A 20,368-nucleotide genomic window follows, 5' to 3' on the forward strand; every position below is an offset into this window, starting at 1 on the left:
TAATAGAACCTTAATTTTGAATCTTATTTTCTGTGCTTAATGCAGCCACATGCAAAGCTAGCACTGTACTCAGTCTTGGTGAGAGCGACTGTTTTGGCCCCGCATTCCGGAACTAGTGAAGCTTTGCACTCACTGTGCTTCTTAATGCACGTTCTTATTTAATCTGAAGAAAAATAAGATATTGGTGGAGTTGCTTGCCAGCCATCAACACGATTCTAAAACACGAGGACCCCCTAAGAGGGGCTGGGCTGAAATTTGGGGCTACCAGTCACAAGGGGGTGGCGTGGGCGGAACTGGCTATGTCTCATGCGGCCGAATGGTGGGGCTCTGTAAGTACACCCGGGGCTCCCGGGGCGTGTGTGAGTGTGCCATCTCTCTTCCAGAAGCAAAGTCCAGGGAATGAGCTGCTGACCATTTAGCACAAAGAGTGACGCTCCAGCAGCCGAGAAAAGAGAGAGCTGAGAGCCGCTGCGGTGATGCAGGAAGCAGCCTTTCCTCAGGCAGACCTTTGGCTCATCTGGCCCAGTATTACTTGCGCTAGCAGGCGGTTCCCCCAGATTTCAGGTGGTCTCTGTCCGGCACTTGCCGGACCGTCTGTCTGCAAGGGCACCGAGTTACGTCCTCTCCCTTATGTAGCTGGCACGGCTCATAGGCAGCAGCTGGTGCCTCGAAGGCATTGCTTCCTCCTCCTCTTCCTCCCGCTGCTGTGTGCAAATGGCCGCTCCCTGCTGCCCAGGTGCGAAGGGGCCGGGCCACGTCGTTTGGAAGGAGGAGGCACACGTGGCCTGCTGCCCTCGCTCGTGCCATGCCTTGAGTCAGAGGACGGGAAGATCCACTGCTCAGCAGAGAGCAGGGCAAGTGCCCCCCCCCCGCCCTTTCCACTGTCACCCTTGGCTTTTGCTGCGGGGCCCTTGCTGCGCTTGCCCCTGTGGGGGCCCGGAGCTTTGTGTTCTCTGAGGCTCTCACCACTAGTGCCTCCCAAAGGGCCGCTCGCTTCAGCCCCCGCAGAGGGTGGAGGCACGGGGGAGGGGGGCGAGGGGCACCGAGGGACGGCACATGCGCCTTGCATTGGTTGGTTCTTAAAAAAAAGCTCCGTTTCTGTGTCGGCTTGCTTGTGGTGGACCGCATTGAAAAGGCAAAGGAAAAATTCTTGGAGGATGGTAGAGCCAAAGGTAGTGACAGGCGTGGCAGGACGGGGCAGAGGAGAGGGCTTGCAGGCAGGCAGGCAGGGCCGCTCTGTGTGCTTGTCTGGAAGTCAGTTTGCAACTGCGGCTCTAAAGGACCCTAAGAAACAAACGCTGCATGAAAATACTGTGACTGCTTCCTCCTTTACCCCAGCCAAGGGGCTGCCTTTGATCAGATCTGGCTTCCATCGGAAGAAGAGAAACACTGGAGACGTAAAGTGTTCTTGATTTTTTTTTTCATTTTAAAGTATTTATATTTTGATGAGATGAGATTGCATGGTATTCTATTGAACCACCAAGAAAGCTTTGGCCATTGGGCAATATAGAAATGAAACAGACTTGATAGCAAAACTCCACTTCTATCTTCTGTGTGGATCAACTGTTCTAGGCTACAGGTTCCAAATATTACACATACAAAATTCGCCCAATGTGGCTTGCTCTGGGAGTTGAGGATCATTTGGGAGTAAAGGGGATTGTTGGATATATGATGTTACAGAACAAGCTGTATGTTGGGGGTTTTTTAGATGGAAAGGAGGTCAACCTTATAGAACAACTTTTCCTGACCTCCCCCCTTCCCACCCTCAATGTGTTCCTCATAATGGAAGTGGTCTTCAAGGTGTGTTGGAATTTAGCAGATTAGAACAGGCTGTTAGAAATGTTCAAGTGTTATAGAGAGCACAAGTAGGCATGGAACCTGCTTAAATAAACTAATGGCTATTCTTGAACTGGATCTTTGCTTCTTAAGAAATGTTTTTGCATTATAAGGTTTCTGCGGAGCAGCACTGCAAAATGTCTGAAATACTTGGCGAACACAAACTTAACTTGAGCTCATCTGTCTGAATTGTGTTGGATCAAATCTCCACTGCAGACAATGTGATCCAAATGCCTTCATCCCACATCTTGGACAACTCTTCCTAGTACTGAAGCAGCGATATGCGGACATGTCGAAGTGCGTTCATTATGGGCTGATATCCTTACATAACCGGTTCCATTTCCTTGCACCACCCAAGCGAGAATCCTTGGTCATAAGAACATCAGTCATGTTGAATCAGACTTGGGATCTGCTGATTTTTAGTCTGTAATTAGGTTTCTCTTGTATATTATTTTTTATTATTTTACTGTTTTAAATTTGACTTGTAAGCTGCCTTGAGTGCCATTTTTGATAGAAAGGTGGGAGTAGATATTCAATTAATTTTTTTCCATTCACACATGCCTGCCTTCACACAGGCAGGGTTCTGCCACTTCACTGGGATAATGGCCCAGTGCACTGGGGTCTTCTCACCCCTGTCCCCAACTGCCCTAAGTGGTCTGGCTGCAAAAAGGCTAGTGAGGCATTCGTGAAGTAGAAAGCTGCAGATGGCTTGGGCCGCGATGGGCAGTGCCTTTCTTACTGGGCTCTGCGCAACTAACAAGACATTTGTTCTGGCCCTTCCTGGTGTTGCACCTTCCACCCCAACGTATCTGCTTTTCCACAGCCAAAAGCCATCTTCTGTTGTTGTAGCCACCTGTCATCCCTTACTGCACTAATATAGCTATGTTTATAGATATAATAATAATGCTCCTTTGTTGTTGTTGTTGGGCAAGCTTGGTTTTGAGAAAGCAAACACTTGCCCTTTGCCCATATAACCCTCATGCGAGCCCAAGAGTTGAGTTTGTTGGTGCAGCGCAGCATGCATTTCTGGCCCTAAATTCAGGCAGCTCCAACCGTACGGTATCTTGGTCCTTGTGGTTCCTGTTGCTCCAGGCAAGGACCAGTGTTGTTCCGGGTTGCCTGGAGTGTTGTCTTCCTGCCTGTCTTAGCCAGAGTCACTAGGCATGAGTGCTAGGCTTGCCCTTCTCCTCAGAACAGGCGGAAAGGCTGAAAGCTGGGCTGCTTCCCCTGAGGATCCGACCGTGGTCTAAAAGGAGACAAACGGCACTTGTGTTAGCACCGACCCAGAGCACTGGGAGCATAAAATGTTGGGTTATGGGAAATTCTTGTTCTGGCTGGTGAAATTTGTACAGGATGGGCCTGGTTTGTCCTTCAGCAATGAGGTTTCGAGCACCGTTGGTGGTTTCCTGGTGGCAAGCAGCCTCCTTGCTGAACTTGACTGCCTCCCCTCCCCAGTCTTGCATCCCCTGAGGAGTCAGTCCTGTACCCACTTAGCCAAGCTTGACACCTCTCATATCGGCCTTTCAGTTCAGTGATATTTAATGGGCCGCGCTGAAGCCTCTCGCCTAACGCCCAGCTTGCAAACCGTCGGCGCTCTCGCCTTTCGCTGCTGCTGCTGTTTGGGCGCTCCCTCCCCTTTCTCCACTAGCAGCACCTGTGCATCCATGCAGCAACCATACCCCTGCGTTGCAGTGCAGCGAAGACGCTGGGAAGAGAGGGAGGTGCCTTACACCAGGCGATGCCATCAGTCCAACTGAGTGAGTGGTGTCTGCCTGGACGGGGGACCGTGGTGCACTACCCCCTAGCTGGAGTGCTCGAATAAGCAAGTCAGTAGTGCCTGGTCTGGGCGCATACAGTCTGTCGAGAGTCGCAGTCCCAGCAGCCACTGCTTCCTTCAGGTAGGGCAATGGAGTGCTTGTGCAGCAGCGGCGTGCTCCTCTAGTCTTGCAGGTGGCAGCAGGAAAGCCCTCAGCTCATTGGTAAGCAATGTAATGCTCCCCAGATGTGTGCTAACAGGCTGATCAAAATTAATGGATGCAAATAAGCGTGAGGTTTTCGCTAAGACAGCCTTCCCCAACCTTGTGCCTTTGGTTGTGTTTGGACTGCAACACCCAGAATTCCCAGTCAATGGCTGGATGAAAATTCTGGGGGTTGCGGTCCAAATGCTTCTGAAGGCTGGGGAAGGCTGCTCTAAGATGCGCATGGCTCTGTTGTGGAAGGTGATGACAGTATCCCCCTGCTTGGGAGAGTTTAGCCCTTTGGCTTTGTTATCAGGCTGGCCAGAGGGGAAGTGGCCCAGGCTGCAGATGGCTTCTTGACAGCCTTGGCAGGCGACTTTGCTGGGGACGGGAGAAGTGGTTCAGGAGAACTCAATTGCTGCCCTTATTGAATGAGTTAGAAGACATTTAGAGCCCTGAAGTTTGGAAGTGTGCTGGCTGTTATCACTTAAACAATAACAATATTTTCATAAATCTCTTTGCACTTGCAGAATGTGATGGAGTAAACTCAGTACTCAGAACCATTGATAAAATAAATGTGCCAAAATGTAAAGTAAAAAAGACTGTATTCTGCATCACAGATCAGGATGTAATAAGAATGAGCATACAGGAAAAATTAAGTATAGTGGATGTTGTGAACCACTTTAGACCTTAATAGTACCAATCAATCTGCGGTACCTCAGGGTTCAGTTTCTTTGGTCACCTACAAAATGCTTGGTGAGTTGATAGTAAAAATGGTCTACTAAGTAGACGCCAAACCTTTGCTCAGTCATCCTGCTCTTCCCGTTTCCCACTTTTTCTGAGATCCAGCTCCTTTTGATTAATAGCTAGACAGGGGGCTGATTCCACCATGAATATGAGGCTTAATGAGTCTTCTGCACTCTTTGGGACTAGCAATTGAGAAATACACTGTCAGCAGCTAATCTCTGGTTTTTGAAGGTTCCAAATGTTCCCTTCCTACAACTTTGTTTTGCAAGCTCTCTCTGTGTTTTGATACTGTGCAGAGCCTTATAAGTCCGGGTGTTTAAAGCTGCCTGATGCAGCCCAGCATTCCATCTGGCTCACGTCAAATGACTCCAGCTGCATCTTATCCCATGTTCTGGGATAGGCCCGACAGACTCCTTTGGAGAAGGGCAGCAGTGAGGCCTCGACGCACCACATCCGGGAGCGGCTCATGCCAGCTGTGCCCAAGCCCTGTCCTGGATGGGACCCCACGGGAGAGGACTGCCTGCCCCATCTTTCAGGCCCCGAGGGCATCCTGGCCCTTTCTTCAAGTCAAAGCTGCTTAATCATGCTAAGCCACACAGGGAGCCCGGATATGGGCTATTTTAGCGGCATATACGTCCATTACATAAATAAAATAAGAGTGCTTTGGCAAAATCTCTGGTGTTCTGCTAGATCTTTGTGGTGATCTGCATTAACAGAGGCTGGATGTTGACTCACTCGCACAAGAGTGCATGGTAACGGCTTGCTTTGCTCCATGGCAGCCCCCTTCAGCCTGATGCCCTCTAAATAGTTGGACCAGCTCCCATCAGCTGCAGCATTGTGGGCAATCATTAGGAATACTGGGTCTCTGCATTTGGACTGTGTAGTCCAAACTATATGGAGGGTGCCGGTCAGGGCAGGTTGCTTGGTGGCATTTAGAGAGCATCCTTGGCCCTCGAAGCCCCAGGGGATGCTCAGGCTCCCTGGTCTTTGCAGTGCGGGTCTGGCAGTGATGTAGTTACCCATGAAGGTATGGTTTGTATGCTAAGCGTGAGGCTTTCTCCAGAGGGGATGCAAGGGGGGCACGTTTCTAATTCTATCTGCTGCAGCACCCAGGCCAAGTAAGGCCTGGCTTGGCACCAGTCTCACTCTTAAAGAAGCTCAGCAATGGAGAGTCGTCATGTTTATTAACTTACTTGATTCAGACACTGCCTTTCCACAAAAACAGCACTTGGAGCAATTGCAGGCCAGTTAAAATGGATCAGAACAATAAAACATGCATTCAAAACAGCAATTGCAGAATAAGCTTGATCGTTGGATGAAACGCTCAAGCATTGTGGCTCGTGTCAGCAGATGATGGGCTGCATGAAAGGAGTGCTGTTGGATAGCGCTGGTCTTCCTGGAGGTATCTGGATGACCACTGCTGAAATAAGGTGCTAGATTTTGTCTTCACTCTTGCGCGGACTCCCACACCCCTCCTTCCATGAGAGCTGGTCCCTGAAACTTTGCAGGCATCCGTGAATAGAGTCGGCCGCCCACATCACTGGCTACGTACGACCACCGTCACCAGTAGCGGCCTGCCTGCACATGCCAGCTGGTGAGAAGTTTGGGTAGGCGGAGGTGTGGCTCTCATCGTGCTCGAGCAGTCCTTTGACTGCCGGTTGCTGCTGCGAGTGCGGAATGCTGGGCCGGATGGAGCTTTGGCCTGGTCCAGCATGGCTTTTCTTGTGTCCTTGAAGGTGGCCAAACACCAAGGCGACTAATATGACCAGTCCTGCAGCATTGCAGTCTCTCAACCTGCTTGGCCTTGTTCCCTCTTCCCCAGGTCCGGACACTTTTTGTCAGTGGTCTTCCTGTGGACATCAAGCCCAGGGAGCTTTACCTGCTTTTCCGGCCATTCAAGGTGAGTGGCTGCCGAAGGGACACTGTCCCTCTGCTCGTGGGGTCCTGCGAGGAAAGGGGCATCTCAGTGCACAGGCTTTGCATGTGGAAGGGCTTTGCTCGGAGCCCGGCATCCCCAGGAGGGGCTGAGGCACAAACCTTGTGGGGAAGCCCTGCAGAACCATTGCCAAGTCAGTGGAGGTGGCTCTGGGCTAGCTGGCCCAGTCGTGTGAGTTGCCACATGCCAGGTTCCTTCATCTGTTTATCAGGCAATCTTCGATACTCTTCAGTCACCTTTGCGTTTAGGTGGGTGCTGGGAGAAGGCGGCCTCTGGCTGAAAGGAAGGCCCGATCCTTTCACAGCTCTGTGGCCGGAGTTGGGCTCAGAGTAGCCAGCCAGCTTTCTCTGAGCTCAGGACTGAGCAGGGCTTTAGCGCTGGACCCTCCCAGCCCGAGTACCAGCCCTTCGTCTGGGGTTTTGCACTGACTGTGCCAGACCGAGATCTAAACTTTCCCACTCCTCCAGTCTCCTGCTGGGGAAGGGGGAGCTGCTCACACACTGCCCCCTCTACACATGGAGCAACCCCAGGTCCATCTCTCGGCCTCGGCAGTTGCCTGCTTGTCCTCCACGGGACTGGGAGAAACTTCTGTGGGAGACCTTGCAAAAAGTGTTCCCAATCCCAGTGCCGTGCTGGGGCAGGCGAGCCGGTGGCCTTGCACCGTGGAAGGCGGGGGTGGGCAGTGGCTGAGTGGCCCCATCGGTGGGGCGGAGGCGGGGGTGTTGCCACCGTGCGGCTGTATCTTCGTCTGACTTGCTCCGGAGGGCTGCAGAAGTATTTCTGGCACTCGGATGAGCTGTTTTAAGGGCACTGGGCTGGCCATGCAGACTTTTCTTTCCTTTTAAGGAGCCCAATAACCAACTTACTGGCTTCTCTCTCTCCAGGGTTATGAAGGGTCACTGATCAAACTAACATCAAAACAGGTAATGCCTCCGTCCGCCCCATCCTGGCAGCTGCCCAATTTTGCTCTTAACTCCTTCAGTTGAAACTCAGATGCCCTAATTAGAAGGGGGGGGCAGGTGGTTCCTAGCCCGGGGTTGCAGGAACGGGAGGGGCACTGACAGATACTCCGTTAGGGTGGATGCCTCTGCTAGCCCTTCTGGAGCCCCTGCCTGGGGGACATGCAGCCAGATCAGCCTGTCCCGACACAGGCGCTGGCTGGCACTGCCAGCATTTCTGCACAGCATAATAAGAAGCCTTTTGGACAACGCCAGCCCTGGTTTTTTGGCAGCCCTGGAGCGAGGCCTCAGCAGCAGCCCCCTCTGCTCTGACTCTGCTTTCTCCTTGGTGGGGCTGCCAGCTGCAGTTTCTCCTCACGCGCTCTCGGCCCCACTTGTGAGCACACGGGCAGCGTTCTTGGCCACCTTGCCACTGCCAGTGCCTGGGCCAGACCGAGGGACACGTGCAGAAGCGGGGTGGAAGGGTGAAGGAGAGAAGGGACCCCAGCGGAGTCTTTGCAGTGGGTTCCTCCTGCGGTGCTACCTTCAGCATATGCCAGGCCTGCCAGCTGGGCCCAAAGCGAGCAGACTGCCTCCTCCGCTGCTCAGGGCAGAAGGAAGGGTGGGGGTGATAGGTTGGGGTGGTCATGGAAATGGGAGCATGGTGAGCCTGAAGGTACAGAGGGACTTCCGGGGTCGGCTCCCTTTCTTGCGTGTCTGCAAGCGGGGCTGGAAGGGGAGTCTTCGGATGAGCCCCCCCCCCCCGCTCCCCGATCTGCTTAGCATCCTGGCTGGAGCATAAGTGCCTGCGCAGCTCAAGCATTGTCTTTTTCTCCTCAGCCGGTAGGCTTTGTTACCTTCGACAGCCGGTCTGGTGCAGAAGCTGCAAAGAACGCTTTGAACGTGAGTATCGAGGGCCCTGCAGCGACTGCGCTTGCAGTGCAGGCTGCCTTGGGCCCAGGATGGGGCTCCTTCCCCTCCCACCTGTAGCTCGTTGAATGTAAGCGCTGCCGCTCGCCAGTCCCCTTCAAACGCACACGGGTGGCCTTCCCACTCGGCAGGATCATGCTCAAGTAAACCTCGTCTGCGGGGTGAGAACTCAGCCCAGGGCACTGGTCCTCTGTCCTGCAGCTCCTGGCACTGGACCAGCGAAGCTCAGATGAGACACCTGCCATGTGCTTTGTGCCCTTCCAGAGAAAGTCGAGGCCCCCTCTGGCACGCAAGTCTTCCTTCCTGGCAGCCCACTGGCAACTACGCCGTGTGCTTTTGGGGAGAGACTCCTTCCTGCAGCCTCTGCACACGCTAAGCAGAAGCAAGCGGGATGCCCTGTTCCAAAATGGTTACGAAGGTTATGGCTCCGAGTGGTCAAGCAAGGGGACAGTTTGCCTGCTGCAGCCCCAGGGAGAATGGGGATCTGGCCCTCTAAGGCTGCCTGTCAAAGCTAAAAATGATACACGTCCAGTTTTGTATTTATCATTAATGTTCAGCCATGCAGGCCTTTCAGTCTCACTTCCGAAGACAGACATAATCTAAAAAATCTTCACGGACTGAAGGCAAATGTTCTCTAAAAAGCCCCCGCGAGCAAGGGTGGCTTCGCAGCTTAAGTGCACATCCATGCCAGCGAATTAAATGCTGCTTCCAAAATCACGCTTGTGCCCCTTCCAGAGTTGCAGGCGACGGTGATCTCAGCCCCTTAAAGACTGTTGCGTGAGCAGTTGTGCAGCTTACCAGACCTCTGTCCCTCTAACTTTAAAACCAGAAGCAATGCATGGAGGTGGCGCCAAGGCTCCTTCTGAGGATCAGTTGACTGGCAGAGCCAGCCTCAACTTCTCGTGGACAGAACCAGCACATTGGAGCAAATAAAGAGACGGTGCCACCCAAGCCCCTGCTGCCAAAACAATTGTATTGTTGCCTTCCCTGTTTGTGAATTGCCCTCCCCATGTGGCATGTGCTCTCTTCACTGGTGGCTGAATTCAAGCAATCAGTGGAAAGAGGTAGTGGGACGGACTGGATCATGTACTGGGGGGTGGGGGGATCCTCCGAAAGCTGCATGCAGAGTCAGTGTAGTGTGGAGAAGTGTTCGCTTTTGGGGGTCCAGATCTTGCAGGGAGTAAGATGGTACAGATTTATTCCACAACTTTTTGTACCCAACTCTTCAGCCAGCATAAGTGCTTCCTGAGACAGACTGTGCCTTTTTTATTCTGTCCTTGTGATCCGTTCTCCCCACCTGTTCTGCTGCAGGGTATCCGCTTTGACCCGGAGAATCCCCAGACGCTGCGGTTAGAGTTTGCCAAAGCTAACACCAAGATGGCGAAAAGCAAGCTGATGGCCACACCAAACCCCACCAACCTGCACCCTGCCCTGGGAGCACATTTCATCGCACGGGACCCTTGTGAGAAGTCCTGGGGGCTGCGGGGAAACAGGGATCATGGGGGGGGGGGTTAGCCGGGATGCCCCTTTCTGCTTCACGCATGACAGCCAGTGGTTCTCCAGATGGTTGTGGGCAGCAGCAGCAGCGGCCGAGGGGCCCCTGGGGGCCACGCCTTGTGTCGCGTTTGTTAGTAGGCACGTGGATGGGTAGGGAGCAGTAAAGTGCATGTGAGGGAAGCCACCTTACTGGGAGTCTGCTGCTGGCTCCAGCGGAACAGAAGAGGTGGGAGGCCTGGGAGTGCTGGACCCCTCCCTCGTTTGGCCACGGTCGGAGGTCATGCAGTGAAGGGGGTGAGGGCCGCTCCCTCTTGGCTCTGGCCATGGAATGGGCACGGCGGGATGGGAGCCCCTGGTATCAGACGGGCTCCTGGCACAAAGGCGTGTGTGAATGGGCACGTGAGGTCTGGATGGGGTGCTTTCCTGTGCCCAGGAGGCAGTGTTCTCCCAGCAAGCATTGCTGCTGCCCCGTGTGACAAAGAGCCATCTTTTCCCAGCCTGATGCTCTCCAGATGTTTTGGGAGTGCAGGTTCCAGCATCTGCAGCTGGCGGGAAGGAACGGGAGGTGCCATCCCCACCCAACTGGAGGCTGGGAGGCACGCCCGTGCTCCCGGGCCCCAGCTGCCGGGGCAGTGCAGAGCCCCTCTCGGCCCCCTCCCCACTGGGGCTCTGGCCGACCTGTCGCTCTTCCCGTGACTAGATGACCTGACTGGCGCAGCCCTGATCCCAGCGTCGCCAGAGGCGTGGGCCCCCTACCCACTGTACTCCACTGAGCTCACCCCTGCAATCCCACATGCTGCTTTCACCTATCCAGCTGCCGCCGCCGCTGCTGCCGCCCTTCATGCCCAGGTGAGTCGTCGTGCCAGCCTCTCCTTCCTGGATGGGCAGGGAGCTTCCCCCGCCCCCTGCAAGTGTCCGGTGCTCTCGGTTGCCGAACTGAACCATGCCGCGTTTCCTTCTCCCGGGTGGAGCTCTTGCGGAGATGGGCAGCATGTTGAGCAGCTCAGCTGTTCCGTCTGTCACTCTGGAGTGGCTTACATTCCAGCCCGACAGTCACTGTTTCGAGAAGCATCTGGATCAAAGCCTGGCTCCCCTTCACAAAGGGTGCCAATTTCCCCTCTGCCCGTCCTGCTGGCTGGTAGGGAAACTAGCTCAGAGATTCAGGCGCGAAGAGAAAGCTCAGAGGAGAAGCTGCGCTGTCCTGGCTGGAGGGAGAAGGTAGAATGAATTTGCCCATTCGATGAACGGAGGGACGAAAAAAGATAAAGATAAACGTATCAGAAGAGGCCAGACTTCCCCCAGCCTTGTGCTCTTCAGATGGGATGGATTGCAGCTCTCACATCAGCACTGGGCAGCAGGGCCATTTGGGGATGGTTGAGTTGTAGTCCAGCAGTTGTAGAGGGTGCTGCAGTGGAGGAGGCTGGAATTGGAGGGTTTGATCACTGAGTGCAGCTTTGATGCAGAAGAAGAAAGAATGCTCGTGCCGGCTTCTTTTGAAAAGGAGATACCACCTAGACTGGGAAAGAACTGAAGCGAGGAAAGCTGTCACACTTGGAGATTCTGAGCTGCTCTCTACAAGAGGGTGTTAATTCACTCTAGTCTGCAACTGAGACTAGGTTCCTTTCCTGCTTTTCTGCTATGTGACCTCTAGGTGGCACAGTGCTGTAGCAGAATAGCATGCACATGCAAGTAGAAAAATTGCACTCTCTCACTTTTCCAATGAAATACCACATTTCCCCACTCTAAAAGAACTAGCTGAACGTGCTAATTAGGTGCACATGTGAGACTGGAGTCTCACTGTATCATCACAAAAACCTATAAACAGCTGGAAGTAGGGAATTATGAGCATAGGAAAAACCCTAATATACAAATTCCAGTCTAAACGAATATGTCCAGCTGATTGTATTGCTTCAGTTGCGCAGGGACCAAGCCTTTTCTTGTGAAAGTGGCTCATAAACAAACTGGAGGGCAGCGAGGGTACCTTGAGTGTCCGGCCCATCCCTTCAGATTCCCCTTACGCACACACACCTCCTGTTTTCTCACATTTGCCTGTGCTGCCGATGGGTGTGCTTGCACACCAAGTATGTTAAATGTACAGTGGCCTTGGCTGAATGTGTTTGGCTGCATGAGGTGGATTGTGCAGGCAGAGAGTACGGAAGCTGAGGCACGTGGTTTTGGTTTACAGTTCTCTCGGAGAGACTGTTCCCCAGGCTGAACTCTGTATGCTTTTTCTGTAAAACAAATGAATGTGTCACTAATAAAGTTTTTATAGAGTTAAACATTACTTCACCCTCCTTTCTAAGCAACCAGGCAGCTCAAACCTCCGCCCAAAACATAGGCTAGAAGTCTAGTGTGTTAGTGCCAGGCTAGGAGACCCGTGATGCTGAGTTTTGGAGGAGGGATTTGGAGTTCTTATTCACAGTATCCTCAAGGCTAACGCCGCTACATGAGGCTCTTCATGGTGCAACAGAACTAAATGAGACCAACCAAGGCAGCCTTCCTCGCATCACCATTTGGTTTTGCCCCATTGGGCTGCCACTTTACTCTTACGTTCTTTTAGATCGGGGGGGAGGGGGGAGAACTGCATCGTCAGTCTTTGCTCTCATGCATGTGGCAGTTTTTTCCAACCCTGGAGTTGTCTTCCCCCCTTAGCCACATGGGAAGGCCCAACTAAATGGGGGCCCTGTCATGAATAGAGTGATATTGTGATGTTGCAGTGTTGTGCAGGCCATCAGAATTGCCTGCCTGCTTCTGCTGAGGGCAAAGAAGTTCACGGGAGCATGGTTGCCTTTTAGGCAGCTCCCAAGAAAGTATGTTCAGCGGAACCGTAGTTAGAAGTGGTGGTGAGACAGACTGAAGCGAGAAGTGGCAATGCCGAAGCCGCTTGTCCTAAGGCACGAAGGGAAGCAGAAACATCTGCAGAATCAGTGTTTCTCTTCTGAAAAGTAACCCCTTGACTGAATCAGCTGACAAATGACTGAGCGAGGAAGGTCCACGTTCTTCTCCATGCAGCTGAAGGAAGGGCTTCCCAGGAGCCTGAGCAGCGGTACAGGTTCCGTGTTTGCCGCCGAGCGTCAGCGCCTTCCGCCACTCTTGGTCTGGAGTTCTCCTCGATGCAGCAGGCTGTCCTGTGTATGGCAGGTGCCCGTGGAATGCCTCTTGCCCCCAAGGGGTGCCACAGTGCCCAGCTGGTGGCTAAAACGATCCCTCCTTTGATGTCCTCAGTGACCTGCAGCCAGGATGCCTACACAGGCTAGCCCTGGAGGTGCGGGACACCCTGAACCTCCCTGCTAGAGTGCAGTTGGCTGTACAGCAGCTTCATTCCTAGAAGCCTTTAAGGATGGTCTGGAAAGGCTGGTAAGGTAACGAGACGTCTCTCTGCCATTCGGGGCACCATGGGCTTTCCCCACAAGCTTTTTCTTGTTTTGCCCATCTCTTCCTCGGCAACCCAGTGCATGGGCCTCCACGCTATCCACCCACCGAAGCCCGGGCAAGACGAAAGGCCAGGCGTTTCTCTAACCCACCTCCTGCCGACTCGGCACACCTGAAATGGCTCCACAGCATGGCACCTCTCGTGTTCAGAGCGCTCCCACCGAGCAGCGATGGATTTGGTCCTGCCGTGGGAGGGGAGGGACCTCGCCGAGGGACCCCTGCCACGTGGTGCTGTTGGGCGTAGCTCCCACCACCTTGTTGCACTCACCACAGTCACGTGGTGGGAGGGGGAGAGCTTGTAGTAGTGGTAGCGACAGCACACACGCACGCACGCACACACACACGGATTTAATTTTTCCCGCACAGTCAACTGGCACACTTCAGTTACACTGCTGGCCTTGTTAAGGAAGGCAACACCCTTCCTTTACCGGAGCCTGGAAAATTCTCCTTCACTCTCCCTGTCTCTCTTTCCCTCTATCTGCTTCCTTACAAAATAGTAGAGCCCTGGTTATTTTTGATAAGTCTGGTTTCCTTTTCCTGCTTCACTTCAGTCTGCTAGTATTGCTAACCGTATGTATCGATTACCTGTAGGGCAGGGAAACTTAACAGAGGACAGGGGTGGTGCTGAGCATCGAAAAGGGCTGGGAATCAGGCCCATGGGACCAAACATGCAGGCATTTGCAGATGCTAATTTATGTATTCCCTGAGGCCTGAGTGTGTTTCTAAAAGACCCTGTCTCCTAAGGACACCTTGATTGTCAAAGGGGACACGCAGACAGGGGAAAGAGGGCATGGAAACGAGCCTTAAGCAAAGAGATTCAGGCTGGGAGTGAGGAGGGGGCAGCAGGAGGTGATGCAGAGGTGGGCCAAAAGCCAGCTGGTGTGGGAGCCCGAGCGCAACAGAGATTGTTAGGGCTCCTGCAGCTTTGTTTCAGCAGGGCGGTGGGGCAGATGGTCTCCCAGAGATACGGGGTGCCAGACAAACGATTCAGGCCTCCGGCTCTAATGGGCTCTCCCCTCATATGGCCTCTAGCTGAGGAGGGTCCTGGAGGCTGATGGTGGTTCTGGTTTCAGTGTCAGAACAAAAAAACCCCGTAATTGTGCAGCAGTCCGTTAATTTTTCTTTAATGCAATGGCTCATACAAAGTGAGACACTGTAAAGGGCGGGATCCAGAAATTTTAAATAAATCCAGTACAGGAAGGCGACTGTCATCTTAAGAGGCTTCCCCTCATGGAGTGGGGGAAATGCTTCTTCTGGGCTGTTTGTGTCGTGCAAATGTAACGAAACAAGAGGTTCCTGACAATGTGGTCGCCCTCCTAACCATGCAAGAGTGCTTCAGAGTGCTTGGCTGCAGGAGTGCTCTGCAGAGAAGCGTCTTTGAGTGGCACCCGCCAGGTAAGCTCGGTGGTGCACCTGGGAGTGGCTGCCTGGGGAGCAAGTGCTGATGCCAGGCTCCTGCTCTGCCGCCGAGCCGCGAGTGCAGCTCGAGGGACGTGCTCGGCCTTGAGGACGAGCCGTGCTTCCTCGGGTGCGAAGGCTTCTCGTTCCAGGGTTAGAGAGCACGGCTCACCCTGGCGAGGGGGGTTTCCTGCTCACGCTCAGCTGTTGAGCAGCAAGGACAAAACTAATTCCAGATGTGCGGGGGAGACACATCCAGGAATCCGGGCTCATTACCCACAGCGTGGAACAGTGGGGTGGAGGGACGGTGCGAAGGGACGGAGGGAGGGAGCAACTGCAAGCCACGGCAGTCCTGGCGGTTATCAGGTGTGATAACTGAATGCAGCTCGCAGGAGAAGGCGATACGAGAAACAGAGCATGATAGGCGCTCCCAGCAAGTGGCAGAACACCAGCCCGAAGCCATGGACCTGAGAGTCCCAGGGAGAAAGCCATCTCGGTGTCTGGCAGTGGCTCGGCTCCATGGCCCCGGCTTAGCACGTGAATGGTCCCACGTTCAATCCCCGACAGCTTCAGCTGGGCGAGAAAAACTGCTGCATGGACCCTGGCGAGCCACTGCCAGTCAGTGTTTCCAGTACTGGCTAGATGGGCCAAGGGGCTGAACCTTCCAGCGTTCCTGATGTTGGTCAGGGCTGACTTCTGAAAAGTCCCAATCACGCCGGAGACTCCATTGCAAAGGGACGGACCCTTCCTAGCAGCGTCTGTGTAAGACACCGGAATCCCTCGTGGCAACTCCTTCAGCAAGGAATCCGTTGAGGCTCCGGCCCACGGCCAGAGAAGGCAACTCAAGCCTTTTCTTCCAGGGTATTTCTGGATGTCGCTCCCGTTGCACTGTAAGCATCCTTCACCACAGAAATGGGCAGGGGGGTGTTCCCTGTGCACGGACTTCCTCTCTCAACCCTCCTGTCTTTCCCCATCACTCACTCCATGTGGAGCTGCATAAGGCAAAATCTTTATTTCCTCTGCTCATACCTTGCAAGGAGTCAGACCCGGGCATTGCCATGGTGGGAGCAGCCCACTGAAATTAATGGCTCCAGACATGTAGAGGGCAGAACATCTGGAGGGCACAGTGTTGCAGGGAGCCGCTCCTTGTGAGGTGGCTCTTTTTCTTAGGCTGTCCTTTTGGACTGTCCATCTCTGGAGGACCTCAGGGAGCAGCTGGGCAGCCATCTCCTCAGCCCTCTGCTGCAGGTCGGACTTCCTGCATCAAGTGGGATAGTGGCCTGCAGGGCTCCCCCCCCCCCCCCGCTTGATGCAGATCCACTTCTATAGATCTTTTCACATTCACAGAAAAGGAGTGTTGTGCCTCCAGTCTAACCCCATGTCCCTTCTGCCAAGCTTTCCTTTGTCTCGTCTCTTTCTCCTCCCCGTTTCCTTCCTACCTCCTGAAGGGGCTTTTCTTGGTGCCTCGTGCAGTAAAAAGATAAATCATGTTGCAGTAAGCAAATCCTCAGGCCTTCTTGGAAACCCCGCCAAAGGAAGCGAGATCCTAAGAAGGGACTTTTCCGTTGTGGCGCTGGCTGTGGAAGGAGCTTCCTGCAGAGGCTCACCTGGCCCCTGCCTAGTGCTTTTTTTTAAGCACCAGGTGAAGCCTTCTTAGTTTAGTCTTTCAGTTCGTTTCAGATCTATTGTTGTATTTTAATCTGCATTGCTGCTAAGTTTTACTTGAATCTTACATTTTGTTTTAGACTGTAGTTTTAAAAAACTTATGCTTTATTTTTATCATGTTGTAATTTATGGTTATTGTGAGCTACTCAGAGAGCTTTGGCTCTTGGGCAGTATAGATATGGAATGAATGAATGAATGAATGAGAGTGGGTGTGTGTGTGTTGTGAGATTAGCTTTTAGAAGCAAATACAAGTCCCCTTCTCCCTCCCTCCCTCCCTCCCTCCCTCCCTCTAACCCAATACCTTCCAGCTTTTCATAAGCATAAATAGGGACAGTCGGGTAGGTTCTATTCTGTTAGCCCAGAGACCGCTGCCTGTCTGTCTCTCTTGCATATTGCCACAGGATCTTTCATCTGCCTGAAACAGTCTGTTCTGCACTTGCTGCTGAAACAGATTAGTAATTGTATTAGATAACTTGCATTTCAAATCTGACAATGTATTTGAGTGTACTTATAGCTGCAGTTCAAACACTGCCAGCACCACTGACTGTGAGTAGATAGTTATGTGGGACGTTGGCGAGAGGGAGAAAGTGCTCATGCTGACAAAAGGGTAAAGCCAGAACAATCGCTTACCAGGGACATGGACTGGAAAAGGACCACCTCTGGAAATGCCGGGGCCTGTGTCAGCATAGGTAAAATGGATGTGGAATCTGCAAAAGGTGAGGCTGGAGAGCGTGAAAAAGAAGGAAGTACAGTAGAAGATAATATGCGAGATTTCAAAATGAACTTTCAGGTGCTTGTCAAAAAAAAAGCATTGATCTGAATTGAGGCTGGGTCACTTGGAGGTGATGGGGCATCAGCCCTGATAAGCTTAGGGTGCAGTCCTGTGCAAACAGAAAAACAGACCCTGCAGCTCCCAGGATTACCTAGCTAGCACAGCTGTCTGGGAAATGCCGGGAGCGATAGGACTGTTTCGATTTACCATGCTTTATTGGATGTTCTTTAATTTGCCAAAACTTTAATGTACCGTGATACCCTCGTAAGAAACTGTCAGCATTAAAAAAAAAAAACCCTTTCAAGGTAATGTAGTACTCAATCAATGCCTTCCCTTGTTCCATCTAGTGATGTGCTTTGTGGAAAATGTCTGGATTTACTCACAGTGTACTTAAATTAAAAGCGGGGAGCACCAGCACCAAGGTGGAAGGATGTTGCAAGCCATTTACGACAACAGCACTCGGAGTAATTGGGCAGTGGAATCCTAATTGGGCCGCATAACAGACGGGGCCAGAGGAGCAGGCCATGGCGCGCTCTGGGGCTGCATGAAAAAGAGCCATTGTCGGTGCAACTTGAGATGGCTGTGATGACATGTAATGATGCAACCTAAAATTCTGCCATCCGTCTGTTTAAAATGGCCGGAGTACTTAAACAAAACCAAACAAAGAAATAAAAGGCAAGGCTTCTTCCTGCCAGTCCAGAATCTGTGGTGAGAAAAGCTTTGGTGGCACGTGCTGATGGGCAAAGAGGGGCTTTGGGCAAAGTGACAGGCGTGGGGTTGCCCAGGTGCTCCTCCCTGGCTCACTGTGCAGAAGGCAGCTGGAGATGCGAGTGAGGCGTGTTGGCTGGCCGCCTGGAGGGGAGAAGGATCCCGGGGAGACTGCGCAGGCGCTCCGAGGGTGCCTGCACGGAATACGCCCACCGGCTCTTCCCTGGTCACACCTGCCCTTCTCTTCTAGATGCGCTGGTACCCTCCCTCCGAAGCCACCCAACAAGGATGGAAGTCTCGCCAGTTCTGTTAGCTTTAGTGAGTATCCTGCCTTGGAGTGCGTGGGCATGGAGGGTGGGCAGAAGAGGAACGTCCCGTCAGGTTAGGCTCTGGGACCACAGGGTCGCGCCGGTGTTGGGAGCTCTCGTGCAGCTGCAAAGCCTTGCTGGGGAAGGGCTGAGGGAGCGGGCAGAAGTCGCTGGGCCGCCTTTGGGGCATGTTGACCTTCGCTTCAGTAACGCTCTCTTGCTTTCTCCAAGAACCGTCTCTCAGCCCACATGTCCGCTTCTTGTCTCTCCATGGAGTGATGTGCCGGGGATGAAGTCGCCTGTGGATCGCTGGGAATCTTCCCCCAAACTCTATCTGTGGCTACCGGCAAGGTGCCCAGCTGCAGTAACGTGTCCCCCTTGCAAATGGAGGTGTGGGCTTCCCTGCCCGAGACTGGCCGTGGCGGCCCCACCTCCCCCCCCCCCCGGCCCCCCCGGCCGCCTTGGTTTTTGTCCCCCCCCCCCCCCCCCCCGCTTGCCTCCCGCCCCTCCGCTTACCCAGGGCTGGGTCTCTTCCCGCTGAGCAGAGGCCTGGCCGGAGAGAGCGGCCTTGGGGGCCCCGCGTTCTCGTGGTCTGTTGCTCCCAGCTGGGCTGCTGGCGTTGGCTGTGTGCAGTGCAATATCCAGGTCTGTCTTCGAAGCATTGTTTATGCAGTCCTGCTGCAGGAAGCAAAAGGCAATCTGTTTTGCATGTTTTCTGGCATGAATTTAAAACACTTTAACTTGGTGGGTGTGTGAGTGTGCAAAGCTTGTTTTTGTTCTAGCATTCGTGTAACCATAGTGACAGGCCTTGGCCTAGCTATTGATCACCGAAGTTTTTCATCTTGCTTCCGTGAAGACTCAGGCTTCTAAAAATGCTTTCCCCGTCCTGCCCCGTCCTTTCCCCTCTTCTTTCTGTTTTGATCCCTCTGCCACCATTTCAAGCTTCGCTTTCCGTTTTCTGCTTTTACTAGAATTTGAAAAATCTTCTCAAAAGTACAATGCACTGGGTTTCTTGTCCATTTTGCCCTTTTCCAGTTCAAGTCAGGGTTGTTTTTGTGTTTTGTTTTTCTGTCAGACTTCTATATAAAGAACAGCTGTAAAATATTTAACCTTTTTTTCCACATCCCTCTGATTGGAGAGAATCCAGTCTTGCCAAATAATCAGCCATCCTTATGGGAATACCGAACAAAGATGTACAAGTATTTTTGTACCATGTGTAATAAGGAAATATTTATGCATCATAAAGATTTTGTGTGGTTTTTGTGCAATTAATTATTATTAAAGAGAAATTGTAATCTGTAAGATAAGTTTAATGTTTAGTTAAAAGCTTGAAGAGAGACATTTTTTCTGTAACTGATTCAGTCAGGCATAGTAACAAGAAATTGTGCAATTTTTTTGTTGACATTTTATTGCTTGGTATTTGGAAGTGCTTTAAGTATTATATTGGACCATGGCTGTCTCGCTTGTATTAAGATTCTTGAGAATACGTTGCTATATCCTATGAGAATGTGAAACTGGATAATATATGAATTGTACTCAGTGGTGTGTTGCTTCTTGACTGTGTGTGTATGTGGGGGTGTGATGGGAAATTCACCCTTTACCCATAAATCATTTGCAACCTGGCCGTGTCTCGCGTGGGTGTGCAAGCAAGAGACTCGCATGCACACTTGCTCGGAAATGAGGATGGGAGTCCCGAATTTAGCCTCCCGTGAGCGTCGTTCATGCTCGGGCAGTAAACCTGCGAGCAGCACACAAAAGAAGGAAAATGCACGTTGGATACCTTGACCAGGGGTTTCTGTGTCGATGCTAGAAGGATTCAAGCCAAGATGGGGAGCTGAGACGCTTGACTTTCAGGTAGTGCTAACTCACAGTTTGTTTAATGCATTGCTTGCTTTCCTGACCAGAGCTGACAGCTGAATGAACCTCAGTTTTTCTCAACTCTTGGGTTGTTTTTCCTCTCCCTTCCACTACTTCTTCCCTGTCTCACAAATGCTTCTGTGGTGCTATTTTTGTTTAATTTATCAACTCCATCTTTACTTAAGGAGGAGTAACACTGAGGAAGAGAAGAATTCCAGTTTCCAGCAAAATGCCTATGGTGGAATGCGAGATTCCGCCCTTCCTCAAAAGTGTTCCAGGCTAACAGATCAGTCGTATGTAATGTAAATGGAAGTCGGCTGTATTAACAAGGACTCGTCCACATAATCATTGTAAAGACTCTGCAGCTGTACTAATCCCATATTTCT

General features: G+C 52.4%; 1 protein-coding gene across 6 annotated transcripts in view; it reads left to right on the top strand.

Moving 5' to 3' along the window:
• The window catches only part of RBPMS2 (RNA binding protein, mRNA processing factor 2), a 76,119-nt gene that overhangs the window by 33,208 nt on the left and 22,543 nt on the right, over positions 1-20,368 (top strand). For 2 of the 6 annotated variants that reach the window (XM_044450629.1, XM_044450627.1), the window contains exons 2-8: positions 6,364-6,441; positions 7,362-7,400; positions 8,256-8,318; positions 9,657-9,807; positions 10,543-10,691; positions 18,068-18,135; positions 18,357-19,664. In XM_044450629.1, coding sequence (XP_044306564.1) covers positions 9,723-9,807; positions 10,543-10,691; positions 18,068-18,130 — 297 coding nt within the window. In that variant the 5' untranslated portion in view covers positions 6,364-6,441; positions 7,362-7,400; positions 8,256-8,318; positions 9,657-9,722 and the 3' untranslated portion in view covers positions 18,131-18,135; positions 18,357-19,664. Of the gene's footprint in view, positions 1-6,363; positions 6,442-7,361; positions 7,401-8,255; positions 8,319-9,656; positions 9,808-10,542; positions 10,692-13,067; positions 13,205-17,456; positions 18,039-18,067; positions 18,136-18,356; positions 19,665-20,368 lie in introns of those variants that run through there. The other 4 variants (XR_006416645.1, XR_006416644.1, XR_006416646.1 and 1 more) reach the window with 4 other exon arrangements.

This window comes from Varanus komodoensis, unplaced genomic scaffold (assembly GCF_004798865.1).
Source record: "Varanus komodoensis strain SLA01 unplaced genomic scaffold, ASM479886v1 scaffold67, whole genome shotgun sequence".
Lineage (NCBI taxonomy): Eukaryota > Metazoa > Chordata > Lepidosauria > Squamata > Varanidae > Varanus > Varanus komodoensis.